Source organism: Penaeus chinensis, chromosome 5 (genome assembly GCF_019202785.1).
Source record: "Penaeus chinensis breed Huanghai No. 1 chromosome 5, ASM1920278v2, whole genome shotgun sequence".
Lineage (NCBI taxonomy): Eukaryota > Metazoa > Arthropoda > Malacostraca > Decapoda > Penaeidae > Penaeus > Penaeus chinensis.
In genome coordinates this window covers 14459156-14479155 of record NC_061823.1, presented here as the reverse complement: position 1 = coordinate 14479155, position 20000 = coordinate 14459156, and the positions used below count along the sequence as shown (strand labels likewise).

The following is a 20000-nucleotide window of genomic DNA, read 5'->3' as shown; positions in this document are numbered from 1 at the left end:
GTACAAACTACACTGTGCAATGCTCACAAAGTCTCAGCTGCCCGCGAGCCAGCAACCCGCCTCCAAACTAAAATAAAACTTATTCTTTATGGAAACAAACAAAAATAAATAACTTTCTAGGTGGAGTTCCTCTGCGGAACTCCACATGTAAGGTCCAGTAAACAAGGCAGTCCACCCTCGTTAAGCCCAGCTGACCCTTGAGGGACAATCTGTGTCGCGTTTACTCTACATCATTACCAGGTTAAGTGTGAGCCCCGTGGAGGAGGGGCGCTGGCCCCCGTCTCGGGCCTGGGTTAAGGAGGGTGAACACTGACTACATGGGCGGGCGGGCGGGCGGGCGGAGGGCGGGGTGCCTGCGGGCTGCGGCTGCGGCTGCGGCCAGGTGACTATAAGGTCCTGTACAGAGGCGGCGTCGGACGAGCACTATGATGCTAGGTCGGCTACAATACCAAACCTACAGCTCAGACACGACTACAGTACAGCTGTATACCTACATTACCACTTTGCTAAGTCACATACGCCAGCCAGCCCTCATCCGGCCCCCACTACCAGGACCACCACGCCGCCACCACCACTTGCCCCGCGCCCGTCGCCGCCGCCGTCGTCGCCCCCGCCGCCGCCCCCGCCGCCCGCGCCACCACCACCCACGCACCACAGCCAACCCACGGCCACCACGCCCCCACGTACATATACACACACACAGACAAAGCGAGGTGTAATGGAGGCGAGGGCGCGGGTGTCGTGTCCTGGGGTGACGGACGAGGGAGGGTGTGGAGGAGGGCGGTGGAGCGGCGGAGTGGACGAGGCCCGCCGCCCGCCATCCACCACTTCCTTGTGTTTGTAATCGCGTCCACTCGTAAGTGTGGCGCAAGGATTAAAGGAGGCGGTAGGAGTGGCTGACGGTGCAGCAGGATGGCGGTGGGGATGATGGCGGCGGCGGCGGCGGCGGCGATGGGGGGCGGTGGTGGTGGAACGAGCACGGTGGACTCGAGAGAGGGGGGGAAGGGGGCTAGAGCAAAGGTCAACCCCAATTCTTGAGGTTGACCCTACATAAGATCAACCGTACGGCTAGTGTTTATATAATCCTGGTAGGTGTATGTGTATGTCAGTGTCGGCTGTGTATCTCTTGGCAGTAACACAAGACAGTCCTGTGTTTCTTATGTCCACATGTGTTTCTCAAGCGCAACTTTCACGTAAGTACAACTTGATTTTGTGTCGACGATTGCACAAGCTGGTTCAGCATGGACTCATTGCAGCGGCACGCTGACTCGCCTCCACGTGCAACCGTCGAAACAAAACGGAAGTTAGCTTCAACTCTGCGAAAGCTTCACTTTAAGGTTCATTTACAAAGAAATCCAAAAAATGGTAGACAATCTAGCACATTCAGTACATTACCACAGCAAGAAAAAGATATGATTCCCTGGTTCACTGGACTCAGGGAAGCTTACACATGCAAGGCCGGCCTGGCTGCTGGGAGCAAGAAGTGACGCCATAGCTACGTCACAGGAGGCGGGCCGCGTGCCTGGGTCCCTCAGCCGCTGCGCATCGCGTCACCATCCACGCCCGTGCACCTGGCGACACGGGCGCGCGGGCGTGGGCTATGGTGACGCCCGCACAGGAGTCCTCTCTACCACACTACAGCCTTGGTCGGTATACAATATAGATACCACTATACTACAACACAGTCAAGTACATACAAGAAAATAGGTCACCCTTAGCAAAGGTAACTTGGGCACACTATGTAATAATCCAAAAGAGCAAACCACAGGAGAGGGTCCAATGCCAAACACAAAAGCAGAGGAAGATATTCTAAAACCAAAGTCACATTAGAAGCGAAATAAATTACCTTATATAGTTCAATATTTTGGGTTATTCTCAGACCTCTTCCTTCTTCTGATCATTGTATAGATATATATATTTTATTTTTTTCCAGTATCATATAACAGGTCCTGTGTGTACTATTTTAGAATCAAATGTGGATGACACGATGTTCTAATATAATAATAGATACACTCTGGGCATTGGTTTTGAAAATATGTCACTTTTATTACTGACTTCTTTTTATATCATTACTGTTCAGTCTTATGTACAAAAATAGAAGGTTTAGACACTTATTGCTTCGCGTGGTGGTAATCCTGTATACATCTAAGTAAACACACTTATAAACATAGTTGCCTGGCTCACGGGTTCTCCGCAGCGACTGTGGTGGTGTGGTGGAGCACACAAATGACTCCCTTGGCTGTAGCTTACTAACATTATAATTTGTACAACGACACTGGCCACCTCTCATCCCCGTTCTGTTCTGTCCTCCCCACTCCCTCCCTTCCCCCTTCCTTTCCTTCTCTTTCTCTTCTTGTCTCTCCTCCCCTTTCTCCTTCCCTATCCCTTCCATCCACTCTTTCATTTTTGACACCCCCCTCCCCCCAAAAAAAAACAATAAATAAATAAAAAAAATAAACGTTTCATTGGTGACGACCTGGAAAATATTAGCTCCGGTGGATATTGACTGTCGGAGGGGAGGAGTGAGGGGAAGGCGTGTGAATGTGGGGGGGGGGGGGGGGGGCGGAAGGGGAAGGGGGTTGTAGGAGAGGAAGCCAAGAGGACGCAGGGTGGCTGCCAGCGGGTCGTGTGTATAGCCTCGACGCTCCTTCCTACACACATAAAAATGACAGACGCGGATGGTGATCAAAATTGGTGCGGCGGCGTTCTCACTTTGGCACTTGAGATTTCAGAAAACCCTAAATTATCGGGGGGGAGGAGGGGAGAGGGAGGGAGGGAGACTGCCGAGACAGAGATTAGAAATGCGCGGAAAGGAATGAGAACGAGAGCGAGATGGAGAGAAAGGTCAAGGGAGAAAGAGTTGGAACGAAACTCCCCTTTTCTGCTGGAGTGCGTTGTGTCTCCTTACCGGCCAGAGCCTGTGCTCTCCTGACAGACATGTGTATCGGTATGAACCCCACGCGGGAAGACTCATGGGGAGGGGGTCAGCTTAAGTAAAAAAGCTCAAAACACAGCTGATTTTCTGCTACTGACTTACTGACTGGCTAATGCTAGCACAACAAACTATATTCTTATTAAGTATAGAATAAAGTGCGTTTACTTGGTCCATGGACACAATAATTATTCCCTCCATCATGAAAATTTACCCCAAAATAGACTATGGCACAATGTAGTACACCGCCGTCCAGACAGGCAACTGCACCTTTCAAATATGCAATACTAAACTACATGCTTTATATATCTATATATGTATAATATATATATATGTATATTTTGGGGAGTGTGAGGCATACCTAAGGTCCTGTACAGTTGCCTTCCCTAGCATAGCTGCCCCAACCTAACCTACAAAGGGTGCGGCCTGCCCACACACTCGCTTGGAACGTCCTGCTAAAATAAGCATCTTCAGGACTTATTCAATATTTTTTATCCGTTCATCAAAACCCCTTAAAATCTAATGTGATCATAATGCCTTTAAAATAAGTAGCAAAACTGGACTTGCGCAAACATCTACACCAGTTAACACGGAGTACTCTTAGCTGCAAATTTACACAACAGTAAGAGAGAGCTTAAAACATCTAACACATCCAGCCCACTTAAGGCAAAAAATGACTTCGAAAACTTATAAATGCTCTCTCCACAACTAGACAACACAGAACATAAAAATATTACCTTTACATAAGCCGTGGTTCACCCTACTTGAGGTTAAATGAGTTTCAGTCTGTCCGTCTTTTTCTTTTCGAACATCACCATCGCGCTGTAGCAACTTAGGGAAACCACCACCACCACCACACCACCACATATACCCTTTTGCTGTTGGGTTCAGACGCTCCCTCACTGGCTGTGCATATCTTTGGTTAACTCTTTACACTTTTAGGTTTTGTTATTCTTTGTTTTCCCAACCTTGTCTGGAAGCTTTTATGATTCGTCTTTTAGTGTTGGGGGGTCAAAGGGAGGGGGAGAGATATAGTGATCCTTCCTAGAAAAACCGGGTCAAGCAATGTGTGATGCTTCGCCTAGTCGTGCAAAATCGGTTAATCCTGTTTACACTTTGTCGTAAAGAGTTTACTGGTCTCCTCTGGGGCTCCCTAGGACAGGGGAGCAAAACCAACTCATCTCTGCCGGGCTCTTCAGGGGGCCTCCCACACCGAGCACAGGGGTGATTGAGCAAAAGGGTTTGATTAACGAGTGCAAAAATACTAATTTCCCTTTCATCATAAGTTTATTCATTCCCTTTGTGAAAAAATAATAACACTTATTGCTTCTTCTGATTTATTTGGTCCGCAAATGGGCTCCTCAAACTCGGCCCTGTGTAGCACTACTAGCACCTCTTGGGAGCAAAAAAAAAAAAAAAAAAAAAAAAAAAAAAAAAAAAAAAAAAAACTAGAAAAAAAAGGAAATAAAGATACTGGTAACCATCGCACTATCTACCACCCATGTCACTATCCTTAAAAAAACTGAGACATGGCAGCCAGATTTCCCCAGTAGCCAGTGCACTCCTGTCAACCTCACTTGCGAACTACAAGAAAAGCCAAACGCATGACCTACTACATGGGAAGACTTGGCTGCTGATATCACAGGTGAACTAGATTAATCATCACTTGAGAATCTCTCATGAAACGCCTCAGATATGCTGGAGGCTATACAAACTATACAACTGCGGATTCAAATATTCTTTTCTTTGTGTGTGAAATCTTCTGGTCCGCAGGGGAGTGTACGTGCCTGGAAACAGTTAAGAGCACTAAGCATATCTTACGTAAGGCTCATTCCACTCTCTACAGTGCAGAGGCAAATGAGCCTAAGCGAAATATAGCAGAAAGCTCATAACTGCAAATCACACGTAGAAAATGCTGCACTGCTAGCCAAAATTCTACGGGACATCCACAGATATCTAAGACAAACTATCATTTAAATGCAAAAAATCTACTTGAAAAATTAAAAAAAAAAAACAAAGATAGCTAAGCATCACATCTGGTATGACTAGATTTGAAATGTCTGTCTTTTTACACACCCCATTTAAGTACACAAACAGGTATAAGACAGGGCTACGGGTAAAAAAATTGGAGCGACTTGAATCTATTGGATAGACAGTGCTTGGCTAGCAACGTTGAAGTTAGATCCATAGTAAAATGAATAAGATTCAAAGAGTGGCACATTCAACAGAAGAATGAAGAAACATTATTCATCGAAACTACTGGTGGTTTAGGCTAAAGATGAGTTGCTATGCTAGTGAACAAACCCCAGAGGAGAGGAGGCAAAAATAATAATAATAAAAAATTCAGCTCACAGACATACATGGTTGAGTGCCAAAGCTCCTTAAAGAGTTTCAGTGCTGAGGACAGCAGAAAAAGACTCAAGCGAACTCTGGCACAATAATTTAAGTGGCAATACAAAAGGCTGACTCTGCTACAATCTATGAGCTGAATAATTCTCAAATATTGGGATATAAAAAGGAGACCCAAATCTACTTCTGACTTGACATACCAGTGGTGGCGCTGATCCAAGAGCATCGGGTCAACATCATAAACAGTACAAAATGGTGAAATTACAGTGTAGATGATACATGGGAGGGGGGAGGGGGTCTTGATACCCTAGGATGGATAGTGGCTTGACAGGGTAGACAGATAGACATGGTTATATTATCCATCTACAGTTCAAGTTGCCCATCCAAATCCAGGGGAGAACAGGAGGGTTACCCCACCCGGGACTACCAGCAATACTATGGTTATACATACTGATCTGTTTTTACTCTAACAGACCATTCACTTTCTAGAAGTATTAAAACTATGAAGTTTTAAAGCCCCAACATCCATTCATGGCAAAACTGTAAAAAAAAAAAGTCATGAACTCTGACTACACAAAAAAAAAGGAGGTAAAATGAAAGTTTTGTTTTGAAAATAAACTTTTTTTCTTTTTTTTTTTTTTAATCATTATACACTCATAACAATGATTTACTGGGTACCAGAGTATGAATAAAAATACCCATGATGTAACAAGAACTCTTTGGTACATCAATCATAAATATTCAATTCCCAAAATTCTGAAGAATAGAACACGCTGGGTCCCTAAAATCCCTATGAACAGATTGGGTGGGTATCCCTCCCGTTCCATTGCCGACACACACGGGGTTACAGAGGCAGGTGGAGAGGACAGTCTAGGCATTCAGAGCTCATTAGCTCTAACAACAGCCACAATCTCAGAAAAAATAACACTGTATCCCAGACATTTAGTCTACCAAGTTTCCATATCTAACAAACAATGGCCTTATATCCATTCAAATGGAATCCTTGTATGTAATCCACCACACATAAAGCTATTTACATTACACTCTAAGCTATTGGCTGACTCTAGGCCTATGCGGAAACATGAAAACAGAGATCAGTGTTGTACAATAGAAGTAAATTTATAAAAGGCCTACATGGTTTTGCTGGTCATTCCAATGTGGTGCAAAAAAGTATAAAAATGTTATGCTGCCTACGTTGGTACCAGACTTCCTAGACAGGCCTAGAAGGATATTAATGGATACGTGGCATGCCAGAGATGGTTGTTACCGTGGTTGCCGCTTGGTGGCAATAGGCGGCGTGGTGTCGAGAGCTCGTCTCAGATACTTACGTCACCGAGGCAACCTCTATACCAGGCCTCCGAGGTCCCCATGTGCACCACACGACGCTCTCATGGCTGTAAAGGTAAGCGTTGCCATGTGCACCACACTGTGTACTGTTCGAGTGCAATTCACTGCTGCAGAGATGGTCCATCATGGTACACATGGCTGGTAGGCTTAGGTGGTGGGGGGGTAGGGGGTAGGAGGGGGAACAGGGACAAGAAGGGGTGTTCAGTATGATTGGAAGTAGGTTCAGGTTGAGGAACAAGGTACACGTTACATGAGGTGTAACACACTAAGTACCACTGAGGTGTTATGTGTTTCACAGAGAAGACTTGAGAAGCAAACGCAACGCACACTGAGTATTGCTCCGCACTTATTACTACGCACTTGCTATAGTAAGCTAGTCCCAGCTGCCCAAACTGACTTGTGGCGGCCAATGTCACTGACCAGTGTGGAATGTAGCCAGCAGGGGACCAACTCCACTGACTCTTTTAACAAGATAATGATGGGGCTCTTAGGCCCACATCACAAACACTCTTGTGACCTTAACAGTAACTGAAATCTAAAATCTTGATCCCGTGTCATGCAAATCCTTCAAAAAAAAAAAAAATGCATTTGGCTGCACGAAAAAAATCTATTGCCCGTTCTTGTACTGCAAGGGAGGGGTGAGGCCATAGAGGCTCCCCCTGTCAGAAGCTCGGACAACACTTGACATGGCAAGACTTGGGCAGTGTCCCATTGGTGGTGTGTGCCAAGTCCACTTATACAGCCTGGAACACTTATCCTTACACAAATATTTACATCTTCCTTTGTTCACATTGAGCAGGTCCAAGTGCCTTTAGTGTTCAAGCTTGGCCTGGGCAAGTTATGCTTAGCACTGACACTTAAAACCTTATAAACACACGCGCACATTACTAACAAAAATAAATAAACAAAAACTTCATGTTTGAGAAAAATGCCTTAAGTACATGGACTAAGTGTTGGGCAGTGATGACACTGCCTAGAGAGACATAATACTAAGTACTGTAGAGATCTACGTGGGGGTGGAAGTACCAGAGACCAGGTCACTGTGAGTCCAGTCCTGTACCAAGGTTCCGGTATGGCACTCGGTCATCGCAATAGGCTGGGAAGGCCACTATAATAAGATACGGCACAAAACAAAGCTGTACTGGACATGGGGCAGGGAGCTTATGGAAACTCATCTGAGAAATTTTTGAAGTAAGAGATCAAAGGGTGCATGAAGGACAACTTATAATTATGCACAATTCCCTGAGGCTGAGAATATCTGGTGCAAGGGAGAGCTCACAGCGGCATAATGGGCGGACTGGACTCAATGTGAGGGCACAGTAATGAATCTGAAGGTGAGGAAAGAGTAAGGGAGAGGCGTAGTGTATGATCATGTGGGTAAAATGGAAGCTGAACTGAGGACGGTGGGTGGGAAGGGTTACACTAATTCAGGTGGGTGGACGTGAGGGAGTGATGTTTACGTGACTAAGCATACATACCCACACCATACATGGCACTCCAGTCCACCCCTTGGAAGGAGCTCATATCAACATTGGTAAGCGAATAACCCTGGTACGGGGTGGTAAGACCTGCGTGTGTTGAGAGAGTGGGCAGGGTTTGTGTGGCTGGGGAGGAGAATACAGCCTGATTGGCAAGGGAGGGAGCAGCCGCAGCAGAGACAGCAGTCAATCCTTGAGTAGGAATACCGGCAGCGGCAGCTGCAGCTGCTGCTGCGGCTGAAGGAGGAGCTCCAGAGGGAAGTGCTGCGGAAGGAAGAGGATAGGGTGTGTAGCGGTAGGCTGACAAAGGAGGATAGGAACCCCCACCCATAAGCTTTCCATAGCCACTAAGAGCTGCAGCTTGTGCAGCTGCAGCAGCAGCAGCAGCAGCCTGAATATGGGCTGACTGAGCACTCACTACAGGATTGGCAAGACCAGTCTGTGTGACCAACAACCTCTTGGAGAGAAGTGAGGCTGCCTGTACAGCTTCCTTGGGCTGAGCCTTCTTGCACTCAACCTTCTTGTTCTTGATAGTGTGGAAGTGGATGTCACATACACGTTCCACAACGTCTTCACATTCAAATGTGACAAAGCCAAATCCACGGTGCCGTTTAGTCTGGTTGTCCATAAGCATGACTGCCTCCTCAACCTGTAAAAGATATATTTATTTAGCTTTTTAAGTCCATACTTAGTGTATACTACTTGAAGTTTAAGTTACAGCTAGCTGTACCTAAGATAAAATATAAAACAAGTTCTATAATTCTTTGAGATCACATTACAATTTCCATAATTCTTTACAAAGTTCTTAGTATCAACGGTATTAATAATAAGAATTGTAATAAGAATTATAAAAATAATAATGATCAAAATAATAAAATAATATCATAATATTATGATAGAAAATAATAACAACAACAATCATAAGCAAAATAAGAAAAAATAAATAATAATGACAACAAAACATAGCACCATATATCTGGGCACAATAATTCTAACCTTTATCAAAATAAAACAACAAAAACCTAAAATAAAATAGCATGAATTAAGCCGACATGGAGGGGCAAAGAAATACGAACCTTTCCAAAGGTCGAGAAATAAGCCTTGACTTCATCAGCACTCGTCTCCTGACTCACACCACCCACAAAGATCTTCTTGGTGCGGTTTGTCCGACCCTTGTTCTTGGGCGTGGCATGCTTGGGGTCGATCTTCTTGCCGTCAAGGACATGGTTAGGCACAGCAATCACCTTCTCCACACTGCTGGCATCTCCAAAAGTGATGAATCCAAAGCCTCGACTCCTCTGCAAAGTGCATGAATGTTTACGATGAGTGTGTTGTATGGAAGAATTTGTCTTTATTTATTCCATACATCATTCTTTTTTTTTCTCTTTTTTTTCTTTCTTTTTTCATGACAAGATCAGAAAAGGATTTTTTTTTTTTTTTTTTTTTTTTTTTTTGGTAAACAACCTCCAATTTGGTGTATCAATATGTGCATTCCAGTGAGATACATTTGGGGGCAAAAAACTAATTCATACACAAGTTTAGTCATTCTTAAGTCTTTTTTTTCGAGCCTAAAAATTATTAGATCCATGTCATACTTGAGGTCTATAAAAAGGTTTTGAATTACTATATAAACATTTTTGTACTACTCCAGATTACACAAACTAAATGCAAGATATTGCCTCTTATTCCCACCAACACTACCAGTACCAAACGTGTTGTAACGTGTGTGGTAGAAGGCTTACATGTCACAGAATGCCCCAACGTCAGCCAAAGGTAGCTTATCCTTAACCAGCAGTACTTAAAACAAATAATAAAAAAATTATGAAAAAAAAAAAGAAAATCTCAGCAACAGTAATAACACTACAATCTGGCTAGAAAATCATCTAGTTAATAAGATCTACTACATTTCTGTGGATCGTCGATTAGATGATTATGTTCATGCCATGCCACATTTCAAGTTCTCGCCAGGTATCAGAATATCTGCCATAGAGATTCTGAAGTCTTACAACAACTTGACAAAAATGGCCGGGAAACCATACACAGCAGCCATGACCCATAATCATCTTCCCGCCAAGCCAGTGGTGGAGTCATATCCTTTGCATTGTACATTATTAGATTTTCTATACATAGGTTGCACCGTTCTACACATAATCAAACCCTCTCACAAAATACTCCACAAGACTGCCCAAAACACACCACTTCCATTACATAACTTGTGAGACTGTGCGACAAAAGAAAATAATAATAATAGTAATAATAATAATAGTAATAATTAAAATAATTCCAAGTCAACATCGACCAATGGCAACAATGCCGAGTTCAAACTAGGGTCTCACCTCTTACCCGGCTTCTCCCATCTTTGACTTCCTTCACAAAGATTAATCTGAGAGTCAATAATAAGTTATAGTGTTATCTTGGCTATTATTCATGACTCATGAAGCAATATGCTTTTTTTTTTTTTTTTTAAACATTAAGTAAATCAAGTACAAGAACAGTCTCCCACAAGATCATACATTTTTAAATCATATACCTAAAATCTTTTTGGAAATGACAACTGCCAGCGCAAGCCACTAATTGGCTTCCAACCTGGGGAACCTCAATTCTTTTACACCTAATGAGATTTGGTCAAAGCTCACTGGGGCTCCAGCATGTGTAAGGTTTCAGACACTCTTACTCATGCACAGAACATCAAAAGGCTTCTTTCCTATACTCCACATCATGTGCTCTTGAGCTTATCAACAGACAGTTGACTAACTTTGAGATCATACTGTCATCCTGTTCTTGAATAGTCCTAACTTATTGTGAGAAAATAAACAAAAAATAAAAAATAAGTAAAACCAAAATAATTATAATATGAGAACACAAGAGAGCATTATCTCCCTTTAGGTCAATGGATTTTTTTTTTTTCTTCTGGTAAAACCAATATTTGCAACTCTGATAACAAATATAACATAAAAAATAAAAAAAAAGGAAAGAATACTGAAAGGTTGTTGTACCAATAGTCAATCTTGGTTACAGTAAAAATGTATCAAAGTCACATTTTAAACCAATAATAACAAGCATATAATATCTGTATTTGGGGGGTTTCAAGTTTTGAGTAAATCTGAGGACATGGCCATTCCGATTTTTTAACTAACTTTTTTCTTTTGTCAGTGATGATAAAGAAACAAGCAAAAGGGGAAATAGAGCTAAATTAATGTTAACAAAATTAAAGTGAACAAATTTAATAAAATGTAATATAACAAGACTGCTAACAATAATCTCTGGCTTTTGTTATTTAGTACATCAGAGAACATCATATACTTGACTGTTCAATAAACATGTCTCCCTTTTCACATTTCAAAATGAAACATGGAAAATATATCTTAAAAGTATCTTTGAAGAGACAGAAAATAATTTTTTTTTTTTACCTGTGTGACTGGATCTTTCATAATGAGAACATCTCGTACAGTTCCATAGGCACCAAAGTATTCCCTCAGCTTTTCAGGTGTAGTTTGCCATGAGAGACCACCTACAAACATCTTGTTTGGGGCAGGATCTGTTAAGAGTAAAACAACAACAAATAAAATATGGTGCAATATACAAGCAATTCTAAAGCTTAATTAAGTTCTAAGAAGCAAAAAGATAGATCGGTCTATAACTAAAAATATTCAATGCAATTTTACAATACGACACTAACAGACAAATATAAGAAACAAATATAAAAAATAATAATAATAAAAAAAAAATCAACAAACCATCGTTAAAAACAAAAAGCTAGGAGGAATACCAATACAGGCAAGAGTAAGAAACCCTGGCTCTCCTTACCTGAGGGTGAAGAGCGTCCCGAAGAGCCACCCTGTGAAGCTCCCGATGAACCATTCATGTGTTGTTCTGCTGATACGCCGTCCATCTTACGGTCAGTTTTGACCAGACCAATACTCCCAGCTGGAAAGGAAAATTACACATTAATACCATTACATTCTCTTTAGTGAGTGTAGGATAATTCATCATTGTTGTTTTCATTCTTGTATTCGTCTAGTTCGAGAGTGCGATATCTAAATAATACACACATTATTATTGTATTACTCTTTATATTTTGTTTATGTATTGTCTTCTATGCTCTCATAATCATTATTTTTTTTCCGTATCATTCTGCAACTAAATCATATAGCACACACACACACATAAAAAAAATAAACAAACATATAAAGTCTCAAATGACTGCGACACAGCTGCCCAAGTTTAATTTCGATTTCTCATTTATTTCAGGTCCTTCCCTTGGTTGGCATCATGGGCATTGCCACAGTGGGCGTGAGTGCATTCTGCCTCTATGCCCTTTTTGAGAAGACTGATGTCCAGTAAGTACCTCCCTTCTCATTCTCTTCCTATCTCTTATCTTTATCTTTCTCCTCCCATCTTTCAATCTTTCTCCTCCCATCTTTTAATCTTTCTCTTCCTTTCTTTATCTTTCTCTTCCTATCTTTATATCTTTCTCTTTCTCTTCCTATCTTTATATCTTTCTCTTTCTCTTCCTATCTTTTTATCTTTCTCTTTCCCTTCCCTTTTATTTTTCTGAGTTTTTATAATCTTACTGTGAGAGCCGTTTCTCGAATTTATAAATCACTTTGGCTTATTGTTTACTTTTAGGGACCTTGCATTACTACAATAATTTTTTTTTTCTGAGAAATAATATTTGCACAAACCTATGGTTCTTGTAAAACACTTTGAACAAATGACATTGAATATACAACACTTTCAGCCTTTGGAAACACTTAGTCAGCCATAACAACATATACAAATAAAATAGTAAGAGTAATAACCATACAAAGTTGTGTTGCAATCATCGACTCAACATTCCCTTCATCACATTAAAGTTCACTTTAGCATAGACCTCATAAGGCCACGTCCTCACATTCTTCCCTTTCACAATCAGTTTAAAAAATAAGATTAAAAAAAAAAATAATAATAATAATTAAAAACAAAAAAAAACACAGGAAAACCCTAATATCCCGACGGCCGGAAAGTGATCATTCTCCTCTGTCCTACTACCCCCCCAACACCACCCTAGTGTTACGTTTTTTCTTCTGTTTCTTTCAATCATTCACAATTGCACTAAAAAAAAACCAGACCCAACAGACGGGAAAACTCACAAGTACGACAAGGTAAAGGCCTAGAGCAATCCGAGTCGCGTTTAGTCCGAGCAGCGAGGCGATTGAGCCGTGAATGACGGGGCGTGAGGGCGAAGCCTCGGTTTTAAACCCTGGGGGAAGCCTTCCAACATCCCCGGGAAAAAAGCAACTTGTGGGGCTTTTTTGGGGGGAGGGAGAGCCTTTTGGTTTATGTTTTTGTTTTGTTTTTCCTTCTCCCTATTCTTAACATTCTGCTATTCCCCCTTTATCCCCGTATTTCTATTGTTTATCTTCGCGTTTTCTCTAAGTCAACAATGCAAGACGCGGTTCGGGTTTGGTTCCATCCCTATTTCCCTTATTTCCCCGTAAATATACATACAAGCAGTTGCACAAGCAGCAGCCGCGGGTCCCCGAGGGCTCCTGTAGACATTAGCGCCTGTGTAGAGCTGGATAGCAGGGGCTCCGGCATAGATTTTCGTCCGGTCCATTTTTCGACTTTTTTTCCCGACCTCATGCGCGAGAAGAAGCGTTCGAGTGTGACAAAAGGTGGGTATTTTTTATTTTATTTTTGTTTTACTTAATTATTTGGTTTTGTTTGAGTTTCATTCCTTTCATAGTTTTCAGGGTTTTTTCCGTGATGGTTTCGATAGATTTAAGTCTTTTTGGTATTTTTATAGGAATAACGAGTTAGTTGTGTTAGGGCAAGGTACGAATATTTGAATATTTTGTTTGTTAATTCTTTGCGTGGTCGTATTGTTTAAATAAGTTGCGTCGAATATCAGCAATGCGATGAGTTGGACTTTCTCAGTCTGTTCAGTGACATTTAGCAAAACCTTCAAGTAATCCGGTTATATCAGCACACTCGAATGCCTCTCCACAAATTATCGAGAGCAATTAGGAAAAGCATTTCTTCAGCTAATTTTCGATCTTCAAAGAGTCGCACAACTCATGAAATCCACGTGATTCGAAATGACAATACTAATTTAACACTAATACTCACTTTCCTTCCTAGCAGGTTAAATATTTTCGAAAAAAACAAAGCACGCGCGTCACACCTTCAGCGAACCTCCACATACTGACGAGGCAGCTTATTTCACCATACATTGGGGAACTGATAACATTTCTTATCGGTAATGTGTACCGCCGCTGGCGATTATTCTGATAAAAAGATAAGGGAGGCGCCCCAAAAGACCTAAACGCTGATATTACTTGTTTTTTTTTTATGTTTCACTCTCGAGAGATCTCCCCCACTCGCTGAAATACTTCTATCGAGGTCGCATGCGTACTACATCATTTTAATGTATTAAAATATACACATCTTTAAATGATATTAACATAATTATTACGGCCGACTCACTATTACTTACTTACTTACTTTCTTTCTTTCTTTCTTTCTTTCTTTCTTTCTCTCTCTTTCTCTTTCGCTCTTTTTCTCTTTCTTTCTCTCTCTCTCTCTGTTTAGCTCCCGTTGTAAATATGACGGGCTGTACATAATTTTTTTTAGCTTCGCCTTCCCCAAGCACCCCCCTCGTCTCCTCACCTCCCCCTCCCCCGTGCCCTTACTTCGCATCCCCCCCCCCTCGTGAACCCTAAGTAGGACTTCCCCCTGCGCTTAATCCTAAGTCGATTCGATAATCCTTTCTTCCGACCCTCTCTATAGAATCCTTCCTTCTCTCCTCTGGCTTCCGCTCTCTGTCTGTCTCTGTCTCTGTCTGTCTGTCTGTCTCTGTCTCTGTCTCTGTCTCTGTCTCTGTCTCTGTTTCTCTGTTTCTCTGTCTCTCTCTCTCTCTCTCTCTCTCTCTCTCTCTCTCTCTCTCTCTCTCTCTCTCTCTCTCTCTCTCTCTCTCTCTCTCTCGCTCTCTCTTTCTCTCTCTCCGTATCTCTCTCTCTCACTTAAATCGGAGAGACAGATAAAACGTAGAAAGAAATACATGAAGACAACACATGCCAATATTCCTTTTTTTGCGTGTTCCTTCCAGAGCTAAAATGTCCGACTGTATAATAAATCCTGTTAAATATAATAGGTTTTAACGCCTTTCCATGTTTGATGCTATGATTTTGAATCTGAACTATTATACTTTTTTTTTTTCGACGGGAACCGACACGAAATTTCCATTAAATGTGGATCATCTACTATTTAAGTACAAACTCTTGTTCTGTTTTGCTGATGAAAATTCATTTATAATTCTGTACCTGCGCCGGAAAATAGAATTCGGAGGTAATGCCAAAATTATTTGTATAAATGTATTAAAGTATACGGCACCTGGTTTTGTATGTGAGCGTTCGAATCATTAAAAAGGCTAACCATTTGCCAGCAAGGGATATTACATTATCATTATCATTAATATTATTATTATTACTTACAGTAAATATTCATAATATAATATATACACAAACTGCATGTACGTAGTGTATTCACAAGCATGCACATCTTTGCTTCATAAAATTCCAAATTCAGAGCAACATCACGGGAGAGCGTAAGCACGTAAGGGAGGAGGCAATGCACATACATAGTCAAGAGGAAGCCTTTAAACGCGAGGGAACGCACGCACGCACGCACAATAAGAAAGGGCCCACACACACAACGCATTTTCCTCATTTATCTGTAGCGGGCAGCGTCAGGAGAGAGAGCGCGAGGGAATCGAGAGTAATTTTCGCCCTCGTCGCCGAATGAAATGCGAGAGTTTAGGCCTAACTAGTCATTCGGCGACACAAAGACCTCATCGCGGCTTCACTGTCATGGCGGAGGAGCTGTGAGATTCGTCATCCGCAATGACAAACAAAAGGCATTTCCAATCTCTCTGTCTCTTTTTTCTATCTCTCTTCTTCCATCTCAATTCTGGTTTCCTCCTATCCTCTCCTCCCGATTCTCCCCTCCTCTTCAAGTCTCCTCTCTCATCTGTTCACCTCTTCCTCCCTCTCTATCCCCTCCTCCTCCCTCCCTCTACCCTCCTCCTCCCACCCTCTACCCTCTTCTCCCCCCCCCCTCTCTTCCCTCCCTCCTCCCTCCTCCCATCTCTCCCCTTTCTCCCCGTCCCTCTCTCTACCCTCTTCTCCCCTCTTTCTCCCCTCTCCCCTCACCCTCCTCCACATGGCGAGGGCGACAACAACTGATTCATCCCCATTGCGAGGATCAGCTGTTACGATCCGCACCAAGAGGTATTTCGCGGGGTGTCAGTGACGTCATCGTTTTGTCCCCCGCAAATGACGCGAGTTGGAGAAGACACTTTGGCACCCCCCCCTCCCCTCCATCCCCCCCAAAATGATTGAGAGAAAAACAGAGAGAAAAAAATGAAAATGAACCGTCGGGGAGATGATGAAGGAAGAAGATGATTTCTCGGAGGAGGAGGATACAAAAGGGGTGGGGGATGGGGGTTGTGGGGGGGGGGTGAGAACGTCCGCATAAAAGTAATCCGAAAAGTCAACAGATGAAGAATATTGTCCGGTGTGATACTAGTAATGGTAAGAGTAATAATGCCAATAATAATAAATATATTAATAGAAAGACGCGCGTGCTTTGTTTTGTTTTTTCGAAATAATCATACTAACAATCATAATCATCATATTAATAATCATGATAAGCGTAATAACTTTAACAAAAATACAAAAATAATAATAACAGTAATAACAATAATAACAGCAACATGACCAACGCGCTCTTCGCTCCCTCTGCCCCCTTTTCCCGGGTTTACACACAACCCACGATCAGCGAAGATCAAAGCCGAGTCAGATTTATTACGAGAACCGCCCAGCCGACCTCCCGACCGCCTGCCTACCTTCCCTAGTCCTCGATTCCTGAGCCTAACTAGGAAGGAGAAGGAGGGGGGGGGGGGAGTGAGGACCTACACACGCACGAAACCGCTTACTCGTTTACTTACTTACTTACGTAGTTATTTATGCATATATGGTCTTTCTTGTTCTTTCTTTCTGTTTCTTTTCACTATCTTTCTTTGTCTATGTTTGTCTATCTGTCTGTCTGTCAGTCTGTCTGTCTGTCTGTCTGTCTGTCTGTCTGTCTGTCTGTCTGTCTCTCTCTCTCTCTCTCTCTCTCTCTCTCTCTCTCTCTCTCTCTCTTCCTCCCGTCTCCTTGTTATCGATCTAGGGCGCAGAAAGAGAAAGAAGATTCTCAAGGGGCATGGCTAATGTCCTTAAACAAATTCTGCTGAATAATTACCTCTAATGCACGCGCCTCAAGACCTTAATGGATATGCTTAGTTCATCATCAATATCACTTAGGAGCGGTTTCCCGTAAGTTTCCGTTTTTTCTGTTCAGATTGAACAATTTCCTTTTTTTTTACAAGCTGGCAACTGTCTCTTGTTGTTGTGCTTCGAACAAGACGAAAAGGAGTTAAGTGATAGTCTGAATTAAATTAGGAATAAAACATGGGGTTTCATCAGCATCTGGAATGTCACATTTATAATCCTTTGAGTCGCCATCAACTTCGGAGATATTGTGCTTTTCAAAAAGATTCCGAGTTAATTAGCAGGATGTGTATAGATCAGGCTTGCGCGCCACGTATAATGCTGGAAGGTCTTCTTCACAAGGCATAGCACCTTCAGCTTTGCAACAGCTACGCGTTGCAACATCTCGACGCGTGGTAAAAAACAGGGCGAGTGAGCGCTATGCCAGAGCATCAAAACAAACCATAAAAACATTGTTGGGATCAAAGTCTTTAGTGGCGGCATCTTCCTCTCTTGCAGCCGCTTTCTCTCTCTCTTTCTTGCTCTCTGCTTCGATATCTATCTCTGTCTCTGTCTGTCTGTCTGTCTGTCTGTCTGTCTCTCTCCAAAGTTCCAGGCTGTCAACAGCTCCACGTGACTTATTTCAGTTCCTCTATTCCTCCCTCTTTATTGTCGATCCTTCCGTCTCTGTTGCTACGATACGGCTTTCCTCTTTACCTTTTGCCTCTCCTTTATTTTATCCCTTTCACCTTCCGCCATCCACTCCAACTTCCGGTACAGCTGTCTCGATCCCCTCTCCTCGTCCCCTCATTTCCCCCTCCTTCCCCTTTCCTCTTCCGGTTTGTTGTTTCACCGGGCGCTTCGAATGGGTCCTTTAGGATGGAAGGTATATTTATTACCTTTTATTTTCCTTACTTGGATAATTTTTTTCTTCTTCTTCTTTCTATCTACGATGTGTGAGCTCTGACCTGATTGATTCCTTCTTTTCTCTTCTCTCTCTCTCTCTCTCTCTCTCTCTCTCTCTCTCTCTCTCTCTCTCTCTCTCTCTCTCTCTCTCTCTCTCTCTCTCTCTCTCTCTCTCTCTCTCTCTCTCTCTGTGTGTGTGTGTGTGTTCGCCTCCTCCGAGTCCCATGATTATTTTTGGAAGTAGAGGGAGATTATTCCCTTAAACGACATCGTAATGTTAGTAAACAAGCGGGGGAGACGCGGCAAATATCACCCTAGCATTGTGACCCTTACAAACATAGGCTATAAGGTCTCGAATAATTTTCCTGCTTTCATGGCCACAGTCGAAGCTTTTATTACTTTCCTCATACTTTTAGTCCCGGTAAAGCTTGTTTCAGAGGTAAGCTTACGGGAGGGAGAAGACAGTACTTTCCCCTCGTATGGCCAAAGCTTGGTGTCCGCTTTCATAGGAAAAGTTTGCCGAAGTTTCCCCCTCAGCAGAAGCATGGGAAAACTTTGAAGGCTATGCTGAGATATGATAACATTCGTTCCTCAGCTTCCCCTTAAGGTTTTCGTAGCATTATCTACCGTCTCGTAAAATGTTAAGGACCAGGCCGTGCTCTCTAATACAAAATACTAATTAAGTAGAACTAAATTCCAGGAACAAAAAGAAGTGAATCCTGTTGAAGAAACCCGAAGAAAAGATTTTTGTTTTTTTCTTAATCTGAGAAAAAAAATGTATACGAAATAATATCAGGAAGCGAGAGAGAAGGAGAGCAAGAGAAATGAATGCATCTACGTGACCTATTCAGCGCCTGGTTGTGGAGAGAAAAAGAGAAGCGAGAAATGCGTCGGGGCTTTTGCTGTGTCCCGGCGGCTCCTGAAGCAAACACGGGCGCGATGAATGGGCCGTTAATGTGGTGCGTCTTGCGGCGAGGGCGACCCACTCTACAGCGCGTGCCGCCGCCCACCGCGGGGGGATCAGCGCCGCGATTTAATATGCAAATGAGTCGATAGAAGAAAAGGGGGCGTTTTAAAGAAGAAGTGCTATCGAGTGCAACATCTACTTCAAGGTATTTTCATAAGCGGCTGGATGAGAGGCCGAGAGATGCTCGGATATTTATGACAGCTTTATGAGCCGCTTTTGTGAAATGATGAGCTTAATAAGAACTTGTGTGCTTAAACGTGTCCGAGTGTATGTATTTAATTACCGCTATATACACAATGCCAGAACGAGTGTACACACGCGCACACAACGTACACATACATCCATCCATCCATCCACTCATGCGAATACAAATATGTAAATCACGCATAAAATAGGTAAACGCAACTATAACTCCGCCATCACTACTCTCTTGTCCATCACAAAGAAAAAAAAACCTTCCTCGCGCCATCATGAAACCAAAATATTCCTCTAAAGTATCCTTTCATTAACCTTTCTTATTTCTTTCCCGCAGGATCAACAGGAGTGACTTGGCTCGCTGGGACAAAATCGACGTCAACCAACCCCAAAAGGTGAGTCAGGGTTCCGTAATGTCGTCTTGTTTAGCCTTTTTTGTCCGTCTTTCTTTCTTTCATTCTTTTCATCTTTAATGCTATCGATTTACTGGCATGTTTGAACGTGTTCTTACCCGGGAGGCGTTTCTCTGGGGT

General features: G+C 42.6%; 1 protein-coding gene across 5 annotated transcripts in view; it reads right to left on the bottom strand.

The window, feature by feature from the left end:
• The window catches only part of LOC125025937 (RNA-binding protein Musashi homolog Rbp6-like), a 153720-nt gene that overhangs the window by 33 nt on the left and 133687 nt on the right, over positions 1-20000 (bottom strand). For 2 of the 5 annotated variants that reach the window (XM_047614285.1, XM_047614284.1), the window contains 4 exons: positions 11914-12033; positions 11517-11644; positions 9183-9404; positions 1-8755 (listed from right to left, as the gene is read on the bottom strand). The exon at positions 1-8755 is cut by the window's left edge and continues 33 nt beyond it. In XM_047614285.1, coding sequence (XP_047470241.1) covers positions 8093-8755; positions 9183-9404; positions 11517-11644; positions 11914-11998 — 1098 coding nt within the window. In that variant the 5' untranslated portion in view covers positions 11999-12033 and the 3' untranslated portion in view covers positions 1-8092. Of the gene's footprint in view, positions 8756-9182; positions 9405-11516; positions 11645-11913; positions 12034-13238; positions 13537-13596; positions 14167-14217; positions 14596-20000 lie in introns of those variants that run through there. The other 3 variants (XM_047614287.1, XM_047614283.1, XM_047614286.1) reach the window with 3 other exon arrangements.